The following is a 20024-nucleotide window of genomic DNA, read 5'->3' on the forward strand; positions in this document are numbered from 1 at the left end:
TGATTTTCTATTCTATGTTTTTTTTATTTAATAAATACTTGTGGCCATCTAAATTGATGTCGTGGCCCACAGATTTATTGAAAGAGCTTCCTACCTTAGCCTCCTTGCTTCCACTCTTGGCCCATGCTTCATTTATCTTGAATAACACAGCCAGAGGGATGCTGAACCATGAGTCAGAACACATCATTCCTTTGCTAAAGCTCATCCAGTGGCTCCCCATTTACACCAGAGTAAAAACCAGTTCCTTAGGACACCAGTAAAACCCTAGACAACCACCTCCCTGATCCCTGTATCTCTGACCCCACCTTCTAGCACTCTTCTTACCTTATTCTACTTCAACCACCTTATGCCTCCTGCTGATCCTAGAACAAGTCAAACATGCTTCTGCTTCAGGGTCTGCATTTGCAGAGCCTGAAGTCCAGAATGCTCCTCTCCAGGGATTCTCCTGATTCATTCACTCACCTCTTTATTCAAGTATCCTCCTCAACCAGGCCCTGACACCCTGTACAAAAATACAAGCTCCCCAGTACTCCCTGTCTCCCTTGCCTGCTTTATTTTTCTGTAGTACATGAATCACCACCTTATATACCATATATTTTTATGTATTTATTTTGTTTCCTATTTGTCTTTTTCCACTAGACTGTGAGCTTTTGTATGTTTTCCCCATATATCCCAAGTGCTTAAACAGTGCCAGACACATAATCGTCATTCAATAAAGAGCTGCTGAATGAATGATCTAATGGATCGTGAGCAGCAGTTTGAAAAACTCTGATTTTGTACATTAAAAAGGAAAATGGGATCCACCAAAGTTCACATGGGTCCTGACATTTATCTACACATGAAACCCAATCTGAGAAGCAAGGCACAAAGCAGCAGAAAATTGGAAAAACTGTAAGAGGCAGGGCGCCTGGGTGGCTCAGTAGGTTAAGCATCTGCCTTCAGCTCAGGCCTTGATTACATGATTCTCATTTCACACTGGTGGAAACCAAGGTCCTGAGCAGTTACATGATTTGGTCCTGAGCACAAGACAGATAAGCAGCAGATGTAGGACCAGCAAGTTTCTTCTGCTTCTTGGCTCAACAGGATTTCACAGAGGGGCACCTTGGTAGCACAGATGGTTAAGCGCTGGACTCCTGGTTTCGCCTCAGGTCATGATACTAGATGGTGAGATTGAACCCCATGTGGGGCTCCATGCTCAGCGCGGAGTCTGCTTGAGTTTCTCTCTCCCTCTCCCTCTGTCCCTCCCACCTCTCTCTCAAATAAATAATTCTTAAAAACAAATAAACTGCAAAGCAAAAAAACAAGATTTCACAGAATACATGGTGGAGATGGATTATTCTACCCAAGAGAATAGTATCAGATGAGGAGGCATCAGGGCCAGAGGATTTATCTAAGTAATTCACTTCACACCCTGTCCTGTCATTCATTAACTTGTATTCATGCATGCATTTACTGAATAAACATTTACTGAATATCTGCTAACTATTTTACATACTGCACTAGGCCCATAGTTTCAAGTATGAAATAAGATGAAGGAGATGGGGTACCTAGGTGGCTCAGTTGTTAAGCGCCTGCCTTCAGCTCAGGTCATGATCCCAGGGTCCTGGGACTGGAGCCCCTCTCAGGCTCCCTACTCAGCGGGGAACCTGCTTCTCTCCCTCTCCCTATCCCCTTGCTTGTGTTCCCTCTCTTGCTGTCTCTGTCAAATACATAAATAAAATCTTTTTTTTTAAAGATTTTATTTATTTGAGAGAGAGAGAGACATACACAGCAAGAGAGGGAACACAAGCAAAGGGAGTGGGAAAGGGAGAAGCACGATTCCGCTGAGCAGGGAGCCCGATTCGGGGCTTGATTCCAGGACACTGGGATCATGACTGAGCCGAAGGCAGACACTTAACAACTGAGCCACCCAGGCACCCCAATAAATAAAATCTTAAGAAAAAAAAAAAGATGAAGGAGACAACCTCAAGAACCAATTAGGGATAAGGAAACCAGAAGTTTCCATCTATAACACAAATAGTGTTGTAGTAAGGGGAACATGTGTAGTGAAAGACACAGGAAGAATGTCCACCCTCCACTGGGGACACAGGGGTGGGAGTGCTTACAGTAGAATTCTAGAAGAAAAATCTCAGCTGACTCAACAGAAAGAGTCAGAGAGTTGACTCAAATTCTTAACTGGCAAAAGAAATGAGATAAATCCAGGTATATTAATGTATGGGTAAATTTCCAACACATACTGATGAGTGAAAAACATACGTGCATACAGAGACAACTCTGTGTGTTTTCTATGGGTACATATGTCAGCATATAAAAGTAAAAAAACACAAAAGTTCTGGAGGCATATACTACAAATTCCCAACACTCATTACCCTCAGGGGAGGGGACAGGGGACCAGGACTGGAAGAAGTAGTAGTCAGAATGGACTTCAGCTTTATTCAAAATTTTAAAAGGAGAACATTACTAAGACAGAATTCATATTTTTTTAACTTCTAATTCTGAAGCAAGTACAGATTCAGAGGAAGTTGCAGAGACATGTACAAGGTCCTTTGTACCCTTTAGCCACCCTCTCCCAGTGTTACCATCCTACATAACAATAGTAAAATACCAAAACCAGGAAATTTACATTGATACAATCTACAGAGCTTATTCAGATTTTGTCGACTACACATGCACTCATTTGTGCGTAAGTGTGTGTGTGTGTGTGTGTGTGTGTGTGTGTGTGTGTATGGTGTGTGTGTGTCTTTGTACCTGTATGCAATTAGATCACATGCACAGCTTCACGTAACCACTATAATTAAAATACCTGTGGTGTTCGCATCAGCTATACTAAAATTGGACGATACAGAGAAGATCAGCATCACCCTTGCACAAGGATGACAGGGAAATTCGTGAAGCATTCCATATTAAAAAAAAAAAAAAAGACACTTATGTTACCATCATCACAAGACTCCCTCATGCTACCTTTCCTTGTATGGCCACATTGATCCCCACTCTATCCCCATTGCTAACATCTGGCAACCACTTATCGGTTCTCCATCTGTTCAAATATATTAGTTTGTGAATGTTTACATGGAATCATGCAGTATGTAACTTTTGAGACTGGGAAGTTCATTTTTAATCTATAAAGGAACTACCAAACTATGTTTCAGAGTGGCTATACAATGGTACATTCCCACCAGCAATGTAGGAGGGATCCGGTTTCTCCGCAACTTTAGCAGCACCACTTGTATTTCAAAAAGCCAAATTAGAAGTCGGTCAATGTATTTTAAAACAAAAGTAGAGATAAAACTAGACATTTTTAGCTTCCTTATGGATATATCTAACGCCACCTATGAAATATTTTTGTAACAACAACCAAAAAAACCCCCCAAAAATAAAACCACCCACAAAACCCTGAATCACTTCAAGCCCCTTAATCTAAAAACAGTTTACAGGAAAAAATGGGTCAGAAGAAACATGCTAAACAACAGTGTAAAATGCGATCACTATAATATAAAATGTGAGAAATTCCGTAAGATAAATAATACTGTTATTTTTTTAAAATATTTTATTTATTTATTTGACACAGAGAGAGAGAGGGAACACAAGCAGGGCGAGTAGGAGTGGGAGAAGCAGGCTCCCCGCCGAGCAGGGAGCCCGATGCGGGACTCGATCCCAGGACCCCAGGATCATGACCTGAGCTGAAGGCAGACGCTTAATGCCTGAGCCACCCAGGTGCCCCAATAATACTATTTTTTTTTTTTTAGATTTATTTATTTGACAGAGAGAGATCACGAGTAAGCAGAGAGGCAGGCAGAGAGAGAGGAGGAAGCAGGCTCCCCGCTGAGCAGAGAGCCCGATGTGGGGCTCGATCCCAGGCCCCTGAGATCATGACCTGAGCTGAAGGCAGAGGCTTAACCCACTGAGCCACCCAGGTGCCCCCCAATAATACTGTTATTTTAACAAATAGATTTGCAAGGGAAAAATGTGAGAGGTGGGAATACTTATAGATTAAGAGACTCAGAAGCCATATTAACTAATTGCTTTGTATGAACCCTATCTAAATCCTGATTCATTTGTAGCATTCATGAGACAATTAAGGAAATTTTCTTTTTTTAAGATTTTAAGTAATCTCCATACCCAGTGTGGGGCTTGAATTCACAATCCCGAGATCAAGAGTTACATGCTCTACCAAATGAACCAGCCAGGTACCCCAACAATTAAGAAAATTTAAACACTAATTAAATAGATGCAATGATATTAAGAAGTTATTGTTATTTCTTAGGTATGATAATACTGGGATTATGTTTTTTAAAAGAATTATTATTATTATTTTTTTTAACAAATGATTCTTTTTTTTTTTTTTAAAGATTTTATTTATTTATTTGACAGAGAGAGAGCACAAGTAGACGGAGAGGCAGGCAGAGAGAGAGAGGAAAGCAGGCTTGCTGCTGAGCAGAGAGCCTGATGCGGGACTCGATCCCAGGACCCTGAGATCATGACCTGAGCCGAAGGCAGCGGCTCAACCCACTGAGCCACCCAGGCGCCCAGAATTATCTTTTTATAGAAAGCAATTTGGCAGTTCCTCAAGAAGTTTAACATAGGATTACCATATGACCCAGCAATTCTCCTCCTAGGTATATACCTGAAAGAACTGAAAACAGGTACTCAAAACAAATACTTCTTCATGAATGTTGATAGTAGCACTGTTCATAGTACCAAGAAATGTAAACAACTCAAATACCTATCAAAGGGTGATTAACAAAATGTGGTATATCCATACAATAGAATATTATCCAGCCATAAAAAGGAATGAAGTACTGATACATGCTACAATGTGGATGAGTCTTGAAAACCTGATGATAAGTATAAGCAGCCAGACCAAAGGTAACATAATGTACAAAACAGCTGGAACAGGTAAATCCATAGAAACAGAAAGCAGACAGATGGTAGCCAGAAGCTACCAAGAGAAAAGTATTTTGGGGAGTCACGGCATAAAGGGTATGAGTTTTAATTTAGGAGAATGAAAATGTTTTGGAACTAGATAGAGATGGTGGTTATAAAACACTGTAAACATGCTACATGCTGTTGACCTTTTCACTTTAAAATGGTTAATTTTGTTATGTGAATTCTACCTCTATTTATTTATTTATTTTTAAAGATTTAGTTTATTTATTTGACAAAGAGAGACACAGTGCGAGAGGGAACAAAAGCGGGGTGTGGAAGAGGGAGAAGCAGGCTTCCTGAAGTGCAGGGAGCCCAATGTGGGGCTCGATCCCACGACCCTGGGAGCATGACCTGAGCTGAAGGCAGATGCTTAATGACCCAGCCACCCAAGTGCTCCTGAATTTATCTCAGTTTAAAAAAGAATTATCCTGGGGCATCTGGGTGGCTCAGTGGTGAAGCGTCTGCCTTCTGCTCAGGTCATGATCTCAAGGCCCTGAGATGGAGCCCCACACTGGGTTCCCTGTTCAGTGGGGGGCCTGAGTCCCCTTCTCCCTTTCTCACTTCCCTTGCCTGTGCTCTCCCGCTCTGTCAAATAAATAAATAAAATCCTTAAAAAATAAAAAGGAAAAGAGTTATCTTTCAGAGATACATACTAAAGTATTTACAAAGAAATGAGATCATTTTACAGGGAAATCGATTCATTTGGGAAGGGACGTCACAGATGAGGAATAAATGAAGCAAGACTGTCCATGGGTTAAATACTGAAGCTGAGTAATGGTACATTAGTATTCCTTTTACTAATATTTGTATCTAAATTTTTTTTTACCATAAAAATTTTTTTAAAGAGAAAAGATTTGATTTTACAACAAGAAAGCCCACTTGATTTAAGGATTTGACATCACCTCCTTCCGAATAGCAATATTTGGGAATATTAAAGGAAGGATATGGACTGGTACATGCTTCCAGAACTCCCATCCATTCCCCAGATGTTCTGAAGTCTCCTGTTATAAAAGGCACATTTGTGTTTGTGCAAAGGAATGGGAATGGGGAAGCTCTGGCCTAAAGTCCAAAGACCCTGGATCAGAATGAACACAGAAATAAATTCAACACGGACCTTCCCCTAACCCCCCAACCCCAACATGGACCTTTTAATAACCACAGCTCCATCTTGCAGGAAATGTGAAGTTGCTTAATCATCTGGAAGAGCCATTGCAAATGGCAGATTCACAGGTCCTGCCTCAGGTCTTAACAATTCAATCTCTGGATCTGTGCTCCAGGAAGGAGCATTTTAACTAGATTCCCAGGTGATTCTGATGCCCTCTAAAGTCTGAGACTACCAGGGGCCGTGGTGCCTTCCAATGGACAAAGCTGATTCTAGAGCTCCACCTCGTGGCCTAAAAACTAGAGAGCAACGTCACGAGAATCTCTGGCTTACACAGAACTCTGACAGGCAGTCAAAACCCAGTAAGAACCCTTACAACCTCCTTTAGGGATTTATTCCTTAGAGACAAAATTTTGATCCATGCCGTTACACTGAAGGAATTAAAAGGTCCAGAAAACATTACAGAAAGCTTACGCTGAATATGCAGACTATTTGGGGATAATATAAAACTGCATTCATTTGGTATTTACTGAACACAATAGTCTTAAGTGTTGTTCTAGGCTCCAATGATCAGAGATAAATAAAACAAGGCCCTGTCCTTAAAAATCCATAGGAAAACGTGACGGAGGTGCCTGGGTGGCTCAATCAGTTAAGCGTCTGCCTTTGGCTCAAGTCATGATCCTAGGGTCCCTGGATTGAGACCCACATCAGGTTCCCTGCTCAGCAGGGAGTCTGCTTCTCCCTCTCCTCCCCACTGGTGCTCTCTCTCTCACTATCTCTGTCTGTCTGTCTGTCTGTCTCTCAAATAAATAAATAAAGGAAAACATGACAGGTAATAGTACAGCTCAGGACAAGCACTTCATTTCTGAGAAGCAATTCCTGGGTACTGGGAAGGAAATTAAAAAAATACTATTAGTCTAGCTGGAGATAAATACTCCTATCAAAAGATCACTAATGAGGGCGCCTGGGTGGCTCAGTGGGTTAGGCCGCTGCCTTCGGCTCAGGTCATGGTCTCAGAATCCTGGGATCGAGTCCCACATCGGGCTCTCCACTCGGCGGAGAGCCTGCTTCCCTTCCTCTCTCTCTGCCTGCCTCTCTTGTGATTTCTCTCTGTCAAATAAATAAATAAAATCTTTAAAAAAAAAAAAAAAGATCACTAATGATGGCAAAAGCAGCAACAGAACCACTAAGCCAAGCAACATCCATGCCACAGACTCTAAGTACTTTACAGAGGTTCCGAAGAGAGATCCCTTATTGCAGAAGAAAAAGCTTCATTCACTGGCACATATTCTGTGCCCAGACTGTGCTAGGTGTTGGGGACATAGTGAGTAAAAGAAGCTTTTTATTTTCTTTTCAGAGTACCATGTACATATGTATGTATGTATTTATTATTATTATGTTCAGTTAGCCAGCATATAGTACATCATTAGTTTTTGATGTAGCGTTCAATGATTTATTAGTTGCATATAACACCCAGTGCTTAAGAATATATAACAGGGGGGCGCCTGGGTGGCTCAGTGGGTTAAAGCCTCTGCCTTCGGCTCAGGTTATGATCCCAGGGTCCTGGGGTCGAGCCTCGCATCGGGCTCTCTGCAGGGAACCTGCTTCCTCCTCTCTGCCTCCCTCTCTGCCTACTTGTGATCTCTGTCTGTCAAATAAATAAATAAATAAATAAATAAAAAATCTTAAAAAAAAAATCTCTATAGGAATATGTAACAGGGACACCTGGGTGGCTCAGTCGGTTAAGTGTCTGCTTTCGGCTCAGATCATGATCCCAGAGTCCTGGGATTGAGCCCCAAGTTGGGCTCCCTGCTCAGTGTGGAGTCTGCTTCTCCTCCTCTCACTACCCCCTCCCTTGCTCTCTCTCTCTCTCTCACTCTCTCTCTAATAAATAAATTCTTAAAAAAAAAAGTATGCAACAAGGAGCAAGGGTGCTTTTCCTGATGAGTTACCATTTGACTGTGGACCCTGACAAGTAACTAAAATTTGGCCAAAGAAAAGCGCAAAAAAAAACAGAGACATACTCCTCTATGTGTGTTTGTATATGGAAGAGAGTACAAGGAGAGAGAGAAGAGACAATGGCACCAGAGAAGAAGCAGACTGCTTACTGAAGGAGTTATTTTATCTAGTAAAGCAGGTCAAACATTCATTCCAAAAAACATTTTCTTAGAGCATCCCACACATAGGTTCTGGGGATATGGCCATGAACAAAGATAACAAGCATCCACTAAAGCTCCTGGGTGGGGGAATGGCAAGAGTGATGTTTAAGGAAATGTACTACATGGCAGAAGCAAGAGGCAAGTTAAGAAGCCAGTAGTCAGTCCCTTCTGGAAATAGTGCTATGGGCCTGAGATGGAGCTAGGGCTTTCAGAACTGAAAATAGTGGCCAGGCACTAACACATAGCAAGGCTGGGTATGGCAGAGGGACAGAGAGATAGAAAAGGAAAATAGGACTCTGGGATTTGGGCCAGGATGACTGTGGGAGTGATGGTGACACTGATAAAAAGAAACAAGAAAGGAATACAGTTCTAGAGAGAAAACAAGGGTTTATTATAGGTTTTGGTGGATGGAATACCGTCTGAGTATTGTATATGTATGTAAAGATGGCTGAGTGGGGACAGAAAGAAAAAAAGGAGTGGCTAACGAGAAGGCATGTCCCCCAATTAGAGCTAATCATTCTGACAATTAAACGCCAATGATGCCCAGCTTTTCTCTTGCAGTTTTCTACACCATCCAAACAGCTGGGTCCTCCTGACTGTCCTCTCTCCCTCTTTTGTTCCTTCAAACCATTTCCTAAAGAGCTGGTGATATTGCTACAACCACTGGCGTCACAGGGAAGGCAAGTAACCAGGTGAAGATAATAGTGATCTTGGATTTTTTAAAATGTACTTTAAGATTTTATTTATTTATTTATTTGAGAGAGAGAGAATGAGAATGAGAGCGAGAGGTCAGAGGGAAAAGCAGACTCCCCGCTGAGCAGGGAGCCTGATGCGGGACTTGATCCTGTGACTCCAGGATCATGGCCTGAGCCGAAGGCAGTCTCCCAACCAACTGAGCCACCTCAGGTGCCCCCTTTTCAAAGAGATTTATTTATTTATTTATTTATTTGAGAGAGAGAGAGAGAGAATGAGACTTAAATGTACTTTAAATACATTAAATAGGGTGTCTGGGTGGCTCAGTTGGTTAAGCATCTGCCATCAGCTCAGGTCATCATTCCAGATTCCTGGGATGGAGTCCCACTTCGGTCTCCTTGCTCAGCGGTGAGCCTGCTTCTCCCTCCCAACCACCAGCTTGTGTGTCCTTACTCGTGCTCTCTGACAAGTGAATTAAAAAAACATAATTTAAATTAATATATTAAATATACTTTAATAAAGTATACTAATTCTAAGTATATAGCTCAGTAATTTTTTTTTAATTTTTTTTTAAATTTTATTTATTTGTCAGAGAGAAGGAGAGAGAGAGAGAGCACACAGGCAGGCAGAGGTGGAGAGAGAAGCAGGCTCCCTGCCGAGCAAGGAGACCATGCGGGACTCGATCCCAGGACCCTGGGATCATGACCCGAGCCGAAGGCAGCGGCCTAACCCACCGAGTCACCCAGGCGTCCCAGTAGCTCAGTAATTTTTTTTACTGAAGTATATACTCATGAAACTACCACCCAGGTATAAAACCGGATATTAATACCCTTCCCAAACGTCACCACTATTCTGAATTCTACAACCTGCCTGTTCCTGAAGGCCATATACACTTCTGTATCTATCTGGCTACTTTCATTCAACATTCACCCATGTCAAAGTGGGTACCTACAGTTCATTCTTATTCTATGTGGTGTTCCATTGTATGGCTATTCTGCAGTTTACTTATCCATTCTCCTTCGATGGACATTTGTGTTGTTTCCAGCTTTCGGTCGTTATGAATAAAGCATCTGTGAATATTATCGTACACATCTTTGGTGGAAGTCCGTACTCATTTCTCTTAGATATACTTAAGGGTGAGACTGCTGGTCACAGAGTCACGTGGAGATTTAGCAGACATTGACAAAGGAGTTTTCCCAAGTGGTTGTAGCAAATTACCCTCACCTAAAATGTATGAGATTTTCAGTTGCTCCACAGTCTTATCAACACTTGGTACTATCAGTCTCTTTAATTTGAACCATCCAGGATGTATAGTGATAACTTACTGTGGTTTTAACTTGCACTGCCCTCAGGAGTAGTGAAGCTGAATGCCTTTCAAATGTTTATTGGCTATTTGGTCTACCTTCTTTTGTGAAGCACCTATTCAACAGTCCTGCTCATTTTAAAAGTTACATTTTCTTTTACTGATCTGTAGTTCCATTGCTGATCTGTAGTTCTATTAGAACAGATTCTGTAGATAGGAATTCTTGTTCAATACATGTATGATGAATATTTTTTTCCCAGATCATGGCTTGTCTTTTGGTTCATCTTTTCACTTGAGTGTCTTTGATGAACCGAAGTTCTTAATTTGAATGAAATCCAATTTATCATTTTTTTCTTTCATGTAGAGTGCTTTTTGGGTCATGTTTAAGAAATCTTTGTCTACCCTAATGGCCTTGCATTCTGGTCTGGACAGGCTCACTCTTTAAAGTTTCAACAAACACCAGAGCATGAGCACCTTCTCCAGCCTCTGAAGCTGTACCCTGAGCCCCATTCTAGCATAAGCAACCCTCAAAATGCAATGCAGCAGAGATGGTCTGGTTTGTTCAGAAGGCAAGGAGTTACATTTAATTTGGTCTCTACTGCAGCAGAATTGACAGAGGCCCTGCAAAACAGACATCTAACCTAGAGGTCTCCCAAAGCCAGGTGAAGTCCTGAGAGCAATTTCCTTTTTGATAGTAGGACTTTGCACTTATTGCCCAATTTCATATGTGTCGTTTACACACCATGTGAAAGCACCATCTTATAAGGTAAATCTTTATAGGAATTCCTGGCTTGCCCTAGTTTTATTATTGAGTGGGAAAAAAATCACTCTCTTTATTATCCTTGTCAAAGCAAGACACTATTACCTGTCACAGAACTAACAGTCTCTGACAGCAAGTGACAGAAATTAAAGATATGAGAAAGGAGAGAGGTGGTGAGTGAGCAGTCAGCTGAAACAGGGAATGAAAAGGATGAGACAAGCTGAGTAACAGCAGGGGAATCTTTACTTTTTCTGAATTCCCTCAATGTTAGAAGATGGCAGATCTGAAACCTGCTCAGAGGCCACTGCACCAGTCCAAGCAAGACACAACTGGGATGTTGGCAGTGACAAAGAACAGGATGGCTGCAAAAAGACATCAGCAGAGGGGCGCCCGGGTGGCTCAGTGGGTTGGGCCTCTGCCTTCCACTCAGGTCATGATCTCAGGGTCCTGGGATCAAGCTCCATAGCGGGCTCTCTGTTCAGCGGGGAACCTGCTTCCTCCCCACACCACCTCCCCACCCCACCTGCCTCTCTGACTACTTGTGATCTCTGTCAAGTAAATAAATAAAATCTTAAAAAAAAAAAAAAAAAGACATCAGCAGAAATAATCTGCATGAAAGGAAAGGCACCTTATCTAAACATGCAATGTCTATTTGTGCATGTGAAGTTTTTCCTCTTACCCAGTTCACCCTAATGGCCCACTCATTACCACTCCAATCCCTAAAACAGACCTTTAAAACTCCAATGTCTACAGGGCGAGGCAAGTAATGTAAATGAAGGAAGCACCCCTCGATTAAGACATCAAGGAGTGGTGGAACACATCTCGAAGATCTGAGGAGGAATTCACAACAGCTTTAGCTGACTACTGCCATATGAGAAATTCCAATGATACCAGAGCTTTTGACTTTCTCAAGAGGTGCTAGAAATTATGATTTTTTTCTGTGTAATTTCCCAAACACTATTAATGATATAGCAAAATATCTCTGTGGGTTGAATTTGACCAATGGGCAACTAGTTTATAACCTCTGTTCTAAAGCTTTGCAGCAAAATAAATACCATGTGCAGGTTTCCAGGATTAAAAGAACAAATAACCTGGAAAGCCAGCATGTAGACAGGGGCTGGGCCAGGAGACAGTGAAAAGGGATTTATCTCTCAGTAGTAGAATATCTAAAGGACTCAGGACCTCAGAGTTGGACATATCTGTACTGGAAAAATCGGAGGAATTCTGACAAAGTTCTACTGCAAGGAAGCACAGATGAAAGAAAACTAGTATATAGAGGACTGATCTGCTTTAAAAAGGGGGGGGGACATGATACACTCATACGCACACAAGCTATTTCAACTCTCTGTGCCCTGATATCCTTATCATTAAAATACGAATAACAGGGGCGCCCGGGTGGCTCAGTGGGTTAAAGCCTCTGCCTTCGGCTCAGGTCATGATCCCGGGGTCCTGGGATCAAGCCCCACATGGGGCTCTCTGCCTAGCAGGGAGCCTGCTTCCATTCCTCTCTCTCTGCCTGCCTCTCTGCCTACTTGTGATCTCTGTCAAATAAATAAATAAAATTAAAAAAAAAAAAATACGAATAACAGAACCAACTTCACCAGGCTGTCATAAGGACTAAATAGAAAACTGTTCATGTAATTATCATTATCCCTTACAAGTAATGCTTAATAAATGTTAGCTATTATTTATTATTTTGAGGCACTGAGAGGAGAAGTAACGTACTCAAGGTCACAGGGCTATTAAGGTATACTTCCTGGATGTACAGCCAGTATGACAGCTTTAGATCCTGCGCTCTAAACCACCTTGCTCTTCTGCCTAACCTTGCTGGGATAGTTTCTTCAGTTGTACAACAAGGAAGTCAGATCAGATGATAACTAAATCCCCTCTAGAGCTGACATTTTATTCTACCAGCCAGTCCTCTAGTCAACTTATTTTAGGGCAGGAGCTGAGCACACAAGACCCTGCTCACACTCCTACAAACTACCAACCTAAAGGAGAGAGCTACAGCTTAGGCTTAGGGTAGGCTCAAGAAACCATTTCAGCAAGGAACAATACATAGGTTAAGCCTGGAAGAAAAAAGTGTTCTGTGTAAGGCCCCCTTATTGATCTGTGAAGATTATATTTGTTTCTAGGACACCAGCAGACCTCCCAAGTAGGCCCAGAATTCACTCACATGCCCAAGCTATTATAGGCTAAAAATTGCTTATAAGCCTGCTATAAGGTACCACAGTAAGTTCTAAATCTAGAATTGTGGGGAGCCTGGGTGGCTCAGTCGGCTAAGCGTCTGCCTTTGGCTCAGGTCATGATCCTGGAATCGAGTCCCACATTGGGCTCCCTGCTCCGCGGGAACCCTGCTTCTCCCTATCCCAATCTCCCTACTTGTGTTACCTCTCTCACTGGGTTTCTTTCTGTCAAATAAATAAGTAAAATCTTAAAAAAATAATAATAATAAGTAAATAAATAAATCTAGAACCATTAGTACGCTGAACAACTTTTTCTTCTTGTGGGTCAAAGGTCTCTAGGAGAACCTAGTAAAAACTCTTTCCCAATCCCTAGAAAAAACTGACATGTGTGCTCAGTTGAATACACAAGCACACATAATTTTACTTGCAATTTTAAGGGGTTCACAAATTTCCTAAAATATTTCTGTAGACTTTATGTATCCCTTAGAACAGATCTACCTTGTTCTAGGGTTGTTGTCCCAGGGGATTCACAATTGCCCCACAAGCTAGGTTGAGGTTTCTAGGCAGCTGTGTTCAGGAGACAAATCATCTACTGCCAACTCAGCATAATCAATCCTGCATGGAAATGACAAAGCACCCCCTTTTCCTTCCCAACACCAATTTATACTGAGAGAATTCAAACAGAAAAGATCTGTAATTTAGTCCCAAAATGCCAGCAGATGAAGAACAGGACCCCAAGAATATTTCATGCCCCTTTTCTGCCTCACTCCCACAGAGCCCCAAAGAACCTTAGAAGAGTTGAAAGAAACAGGTAAAAACGTTCTAGTCCACTGTGCTCCTTCTTTTTATTCCAAGAAAAGAATCAGTCAAGAGTATCAATTAGTCTTATTAGATGACTTTTCTCCCATATGGGCTTTGAAAACTACAGGTTACCAAGGAAATCATATAACCTCACCCATAATTAAAGACATAAGCAAAACAGGAAGAGAATATTTCCCCCCATAAGATGTGTAGTCATGCATAGTTGGTAGGTTTGTAAATCACTACAGTCTTTTGTGGTGACAAGACAATGTGACCATTTTTATCAAAAAATATAAAAGCATACACCATTTGATACAGCAATTTCCTATATATATTTTGCAAAGGTAGGCCAAGATAGCTGTGCCAATGAAGCTCAAGGCAGCACTGTTTATAATGCCCAAACTGGAAACAAGAAGTCCTGGCTATTGGATACACCATATAAATGAACATCATGCAGCCATTAAAAGAATGTGCTAGAGGGGGTGCCTGACTGGCTCAGTCAGTGGGGCACAGGACTCTTGATCTCAGGGTTGAGAGTTCGAGCCCCATGTTGCGTAGAGAGATTACTTAAAAATGAAATCTTAAGGGGCGCCTAGGTGGCCCAGATGGTTAAGCATCTGCTTTCAGATCAGGTCCTGATCCCAGAGTCCTGGGATGGAGCCCTATTGCATGTAAAATTGTGTGTGCTTGTGTGTTCTCCCTCTCCCTGCTGCTCCCCCCGCTTGTACTCTCTCTCTGTCTCAAATTAATAGGATCTTAAAAAAAAAAAAAAAAATTAAAAAAAAGAACATACTAGATCTGTAAGTACTGATAGGAATAAAGCTCCAATACATATTATTAATTGAAAAAAGAAGTTGAAAATGGTTCCTTTAGCCTAAAATTTTAAAGGATAGATATATATGCTAGTACAGGTATTAAATTATGTTCTGATACATAAGAAACTGTTCATTATAGTTATCTTTGGAGAATATAACTAGAGACCAAGAAGAACCATACTGATGTATGAACATGTAGAAAATATGAGAGAGATAATCTGGAGATGAGATTTTTTTCTCTTTTTTGTTTCGTAATATTTCTCTGGATATAAACCTTGTATCTAATAAATGTTATTTAAAAAATAAAACAATAATCTCACTTTTTTTTTTTTTTTTTTAAAGAAGCCATGTTTAGTGAGGAGGTAAGTAGAAAGGGGGGGAGAGCCCAAATACAAAACACAGTAGGAAACTGCTGGGGGTGGGGTAATAGGAGGATTAAAACACCCAACCTCTCCTCTACTCTCAAGACACTGCTACAGCATGCACTGCTCAAGCTTTCCACTAGAAATGAATAGCTCAGGGCCCCACTCCAGTAGCCAGCTATTCACTACAATGGTAAGTATGGGAGGTAGCAAGTTGGGAGAAGGCTGGCAGAGTTAACTCAGTTCCTGACCTTTGTAATATGGATAAGGCAGAAGAGCTGTTCTTGAGGTGCTTGGGTGGCTCAGTTGTTGGGTGTCTGCCTTCAGCTCAGGTCATGATTCTGGGGTCCTGGGATCGAGCCCTGGATCAGGCTCCCTGCTTCTCCCTCTCCCACTCCCCCTGCTTGTGTTCCCTCTCTGGCTGTGTCTCAAAGAGTCTCAAGTGGCAGAGCATGTTACAGCTGACCACAGGGAAACACAGGCAAGGAATGAGCGTCCCCAAGCACACAGTGCAAAGGCACAGTAGGAGTCCCGCCACTATGTGCATTTCAGTAGGGCGGAAAGCAAGGGCTGAGTGTGTATGTACCAAAGGGCGGGAGAAACCTCTGCTGCCCTACAGAGCCTCAGGGAGCCCTGCTCAACAAAAGCAGCACCTCTCTGGCCTATACAGATCTGCTGCAATAGCTGTAGATCCCTGTGACTGCCCCATGGAGAGAATTAGCCAGAACTTAAAATCACCAAGGAAGATAATCCTCTGTACTTAACTGCCCTTTTCATCGAGATCCATGAAATAAATCATAACCTTGCTTACTTTCCATTATATTCTTCTGCAATACTGCTTTACAAAGTAGGAAGTTACCTCCATGCAGAATTTCCAGAAGAGCAGACAATGCATATAAGTCTTTTATTAAGCAAAGCTAGCTTTAAGTACAGGTGCCATAAAAAGTTGTCCATGGGCTTTAAGGAACATGAAAAAGCCTCCTACTCACCCCCCACCTACACATTTCCCTTCATGATGCCTGAAATTCTGCCATTAGTGACTTGTATACCATCGGTTGAAGATTGTCTTAAGTGTACTCTTTTAATAATGCAAACAGAAGGGAAAACACATTAGGTCCCTAACACTATAGTGCAGTGGCTCTTAACCTTTATTGCCTTAGCCACTGGTTTCTTTGAGAAACTAAAAAAAAAAAAAAACAAAACAAAAACAAAAAAACAACGAATAAACTCCCTTCACAGAAAAATGCACTTAGATGGGTACATAATATAATTTTCACACAATTTGGTGGATTCTCTCAAAGCCACGTAGAAAACCCCTCCTGCCTGGAGCTAAGAATCCCTGGTTCAGTGGCCATGAGTTTGACAAATTCTCCTTCTCCATCTCCTCCATCCCCCCTGCAAGAGTTCCCAGGCATCTGGGGAACCCTGGGCTTAAAGACAGAAGGCACTACTGAAAGGCGGCTCTCATCTATTTGCCTAGAACTGACTTGTCTAGAGTCCGATTACAATTTATGACTCCTTCAGCAAGGAGTGTGGATTTCTCAGACTGCCTGTCTCTTGGGGACAGGGCTCCCCTGGCTTCACAGGCACCAATATATGTCAGGAGATGGCCAACTGAGATCAACGGTCAAACAGGTTCTCACGACCCTGCTGATCACATTACCTGAAAGTTGAGGCAGGGGCAAGTTTTAACACCATATGAATAAAGGGGGCTCACCTCTGAGGTTTTCGAATATCCCAGAGTCCCACTCCTTCCTTTGAATTGGCTGTGGCCAATAACCTGGGCTCCACAGGGTTAAACATGACACTGTGAAAAGCTGATGGATAGTTTGCCAGGCAGAAGGGCTCTGTGAATAGAGAAAATGACAATCAGCCCCAGAGCTCATTCAGTGCCTCTGGGCCAGAGGCAGGCAAAGCAGGAATATGACCCTATAGAAACCATCCTAGTAGCTGGAGCCCCAAAGCAGTACATCACCCCAGCAGTCACCCCTGCTCATTCTCTGCACACACAAAGTCTGAAAACAGCAACTCTATCACATATAAACAAACTGGAAGCTATAATACTCAGAAACACTGAGTATTCTACCTCTTCAGATCCTGTGACAAACGGAAACGGTCACAGGAACTGGGAAGGTAAGCTGTTTTACAGTAAGTAAGACTGAATTCCACATGAACTTAAAAATCTCACACCGATTACTGATAAGATTATTGTACCTTAATCCAAATTTATTAGTTTTAGAAACTAAAAGTTTTTAAAACTACGCAAAGATTTAATGAGGCAAGGTGAGGAAAAACAATAGCACAGTTTTCTCTCTAAATTGCTCCCTAAACAATCTAAGAGCCTCAGTCTAGAATTCTATGATTTCATTCCCAGTACTGGAATATTTCAAAAAAAAAAAAAAAAAGAAGAAGAAGAAGAGAAGAAAAGAAAGGAAAAAAGGAACCTAACACCTGAACTCTTACATCCAGCCAGCTCCTAATCAACTTCACTCAGAAACCCTGCAGGCCACTGCTTGTATTAGCGGGCTCCAGGCGGGGAAGGAATCACTCTGCTACCCAAGACATACTTTTGTGTGGCAAGTGTTTAGAAGCAACAGACAGAAAGCACTGCCCAGTCTAGGATTTCTACGTGGGACACAGCAGAGACTCTGGGCAGTCCAGACAGAGGAGGCTTTCACCTCCCAAGGACATGGTGACTCAACCCCAGCTGCTCCTTGCAGCTACCTTATCTGCCTGACCCCAGAAACAAGCTTCTCCTATAGCCCGAGTCTCTGTGATGAGGCACAGCCCCGCATGTTAAATGCTCTAACTACAGAATAATAAAAAGATCCAGATCCTGTCAGACAAGACAGGCAGGAGAGTAATTCTGTGTACACAGGTATGATCAAGACAAAGCTGCACTGAAGCGGGGGCACCAAGGGTGATGCTGGAGGAAAGTCTTTGAACACAGGCAGAGTTACAGAGTGAATGCTCTACTCAGGAAACGAGCTGAAAAGATGCGTTTCCTGAAAAACTTCAGAGAAATTCAACAAAACAATTCATTTTATACTTCAGAAGCCCAAAGAGCACACCTCTTTTGAGGTGGAACTCACCTGGACAATCTCCCTTAAATGGAGTGTATCTGCCATCGTTTTCAGTTTCTATACACAAACACCAGAACACCCCCGTTCTCTGTGAATAACCAAGAACTGTGCGTGTCAGCACCATACAGAGCTGGCCCCTGGTAGCTGCCCTCTACAGTGAAGCCCTGCATCTTCTATTCCTTGAGGCCACTGAACACCAACATACTGTGGTGTTTCCGACAGGCCCAAAGGTTTATGGAGGCTCACAAGCAGCTAGAGAAGGCCTAAGAAAGGTGCCTCACTTCTGGCTTACGCACAGGATGGGACGTCTACAAACACACATCTATGCTCCGCGGTGAGAGCTGCCTCTCCCTTTCTAACTCTCCCACACAGGTTACTCAGGTCATAAACTGCCTCTGCAATGAACCTGACATCAAACTCTTCAACACAGTCCAACAGCCCTTTGACCCTACCTCCATGGGGAGACTCCCGGATGTCCCAGATGAGAACCCGGCCATCATCTGAGGAGCTGGCAAAAATGTTGTCATTCACCGGACTCACCGACAAGCCATATACTGCATCTTCGTGAGCAAACACATCCAAGGTCTCGCTGCTGAGAGACAAAGAGCGGAAAGAGGCACACAGGCACACACATGCACAAAAAGACTGCAGAGTCCCAGCCCTCAAGTTCCTCACATAGGGCTCTCCCTCATTTCCTAAAAAGTCAATCGAGCGAAAACCAAAGGATATTGTATTTCCTTAAAAAGTAGGTACCCAACTTTCAGGTAAAAAATAAAATTTCATTAGAAAAGCTTTTTATAGATTTCATGGTTTGTTTTTTTGCACTAAATGAGCACAGTTGAAAAAGTGACTCAATAGATGAGTTTAGTGTTTTCACTTCCTGCGGAATGTATCTGCTTCTGTACAGAGCTGGGGGGTGGTGCCTGATTTTAAAAACAAGGGAACTTTAAAGCAGTCAGATCTGATGTCAGCAGGGGAAGAAGAGGATTGATGTGGTTGTCTGGTATGTGAGCAAGAGCATGGCTCGGGACCAGGCAGCCCAAGTTCAAATCCCAGTACCACCTGACCTTAAGTTACCTAATTTTCTACACCTCAGTTTCCTCAACCACAATGACACTAGAATAGTACTGCTTCATAAAATCACTGTGAGGGTGAAACTGATGAACACATGTAAAGCACTTAGAATAGTACCCCACATAAAGATTAGTTATTATTATGTTGTTGTTTCCTTCTCTTTCAACCTCTCCCTTTAAATTTTCACCTAAATAGTCTAAGTTCATTCCAACTTTACAAATCCTTTCCTTAATCAAAATTTTATTTCAAAATTATTACAGAAATCTGTTTCAGAAAAGGACAGCTGGCTTCATGTTATTTCCTTCAAAAAACAACTACTTCTGTCTAAAGAGATATTTGCCTCTCTTCATGTGAAAACCAGAGTCAGTCACCTTCACATACCAACAATCTATTTACCTTTCAACATCATGGAGGATAACTTGTTCATCATTTCCTGTAAGGGAGAAAAGTAGACATTTGATAATTCCTGCAAAGTGCTACCTGTCCATATCACAATATAAAATTTTCAAGTTTTCAGAAAGCATATGAACAAAGTCAATGTTAACATAAATTAGGAGTATTAATTAGAAAACAAAGTTTTATAAAAATAATTTCAGAAGGATATACAAGAATTTTTGAAAGCCTAGTAGCAACTAGATACAAGTTTCCAAAATGAATTACTAAATAGATTATAATATATACATACATATATATACATATATATACATATATATATATATATATATATATATATATGAAATAAAAACAACAAAAAACTGTG

At 41.8% G+C, this 20024-nt stretch overlaps 1 protein-coding gene and 1 non-coding gene across 3 annotated transcripts in view; one reads left to right on the forward strand and one right to left on the reverse strand.

Annotated features, from left to right (window-relative positions):
* The window catches only part of DCAF5 (DDB1 and CUL4 associated factor 5), a 103376-nt gene that overhangs the window by 54721 nt on the left and 28631 nt on the right, over positions 1–20024 (reverse strand). For both annotated transcript variants that reach the window (XM_046008783.1, XM_046008782.1), the window contains exons 3-5: positions 19661–19697; positions 18643–18782; positions 16825–16954 (exon numbers count right to left, since the gene is read on the reverse strand). In XM_046008783.1, coding sequence (XP_045864739.1) covers positions 16825–16954; positions 18643–18782; positions 19661–19697 — 307 coding nt within the window. The remainder of the gene's footprint in view (positions 1–16824; positions 16955–18642; positions 18783–19660; positions 19698–20024) is intronic.
* LOC123945338 lies at positions 2806–2908 on the forward strand. The gene has a single exon (XR_006819180.1). It is a non-coding gene; the product is annotated as a U6 spliceosomal RNA (small nuclear RNA).

The sequence above is a fragment of the Meles meles genome, chromosome 6 (genome assembly GCF_922984935.1).
Source record: "Meles meles chromosome 6, mMelMel3.1 paternal haplotype, whole genome shotgun sequence".
In the NCBI taxonomy this organism is placed as follows: domain Eukaryota; kingdom Metazoa; phylum Chordata; class Mammalia; order Carnivora; family Mustelidae; genus Meles; species Meles meles.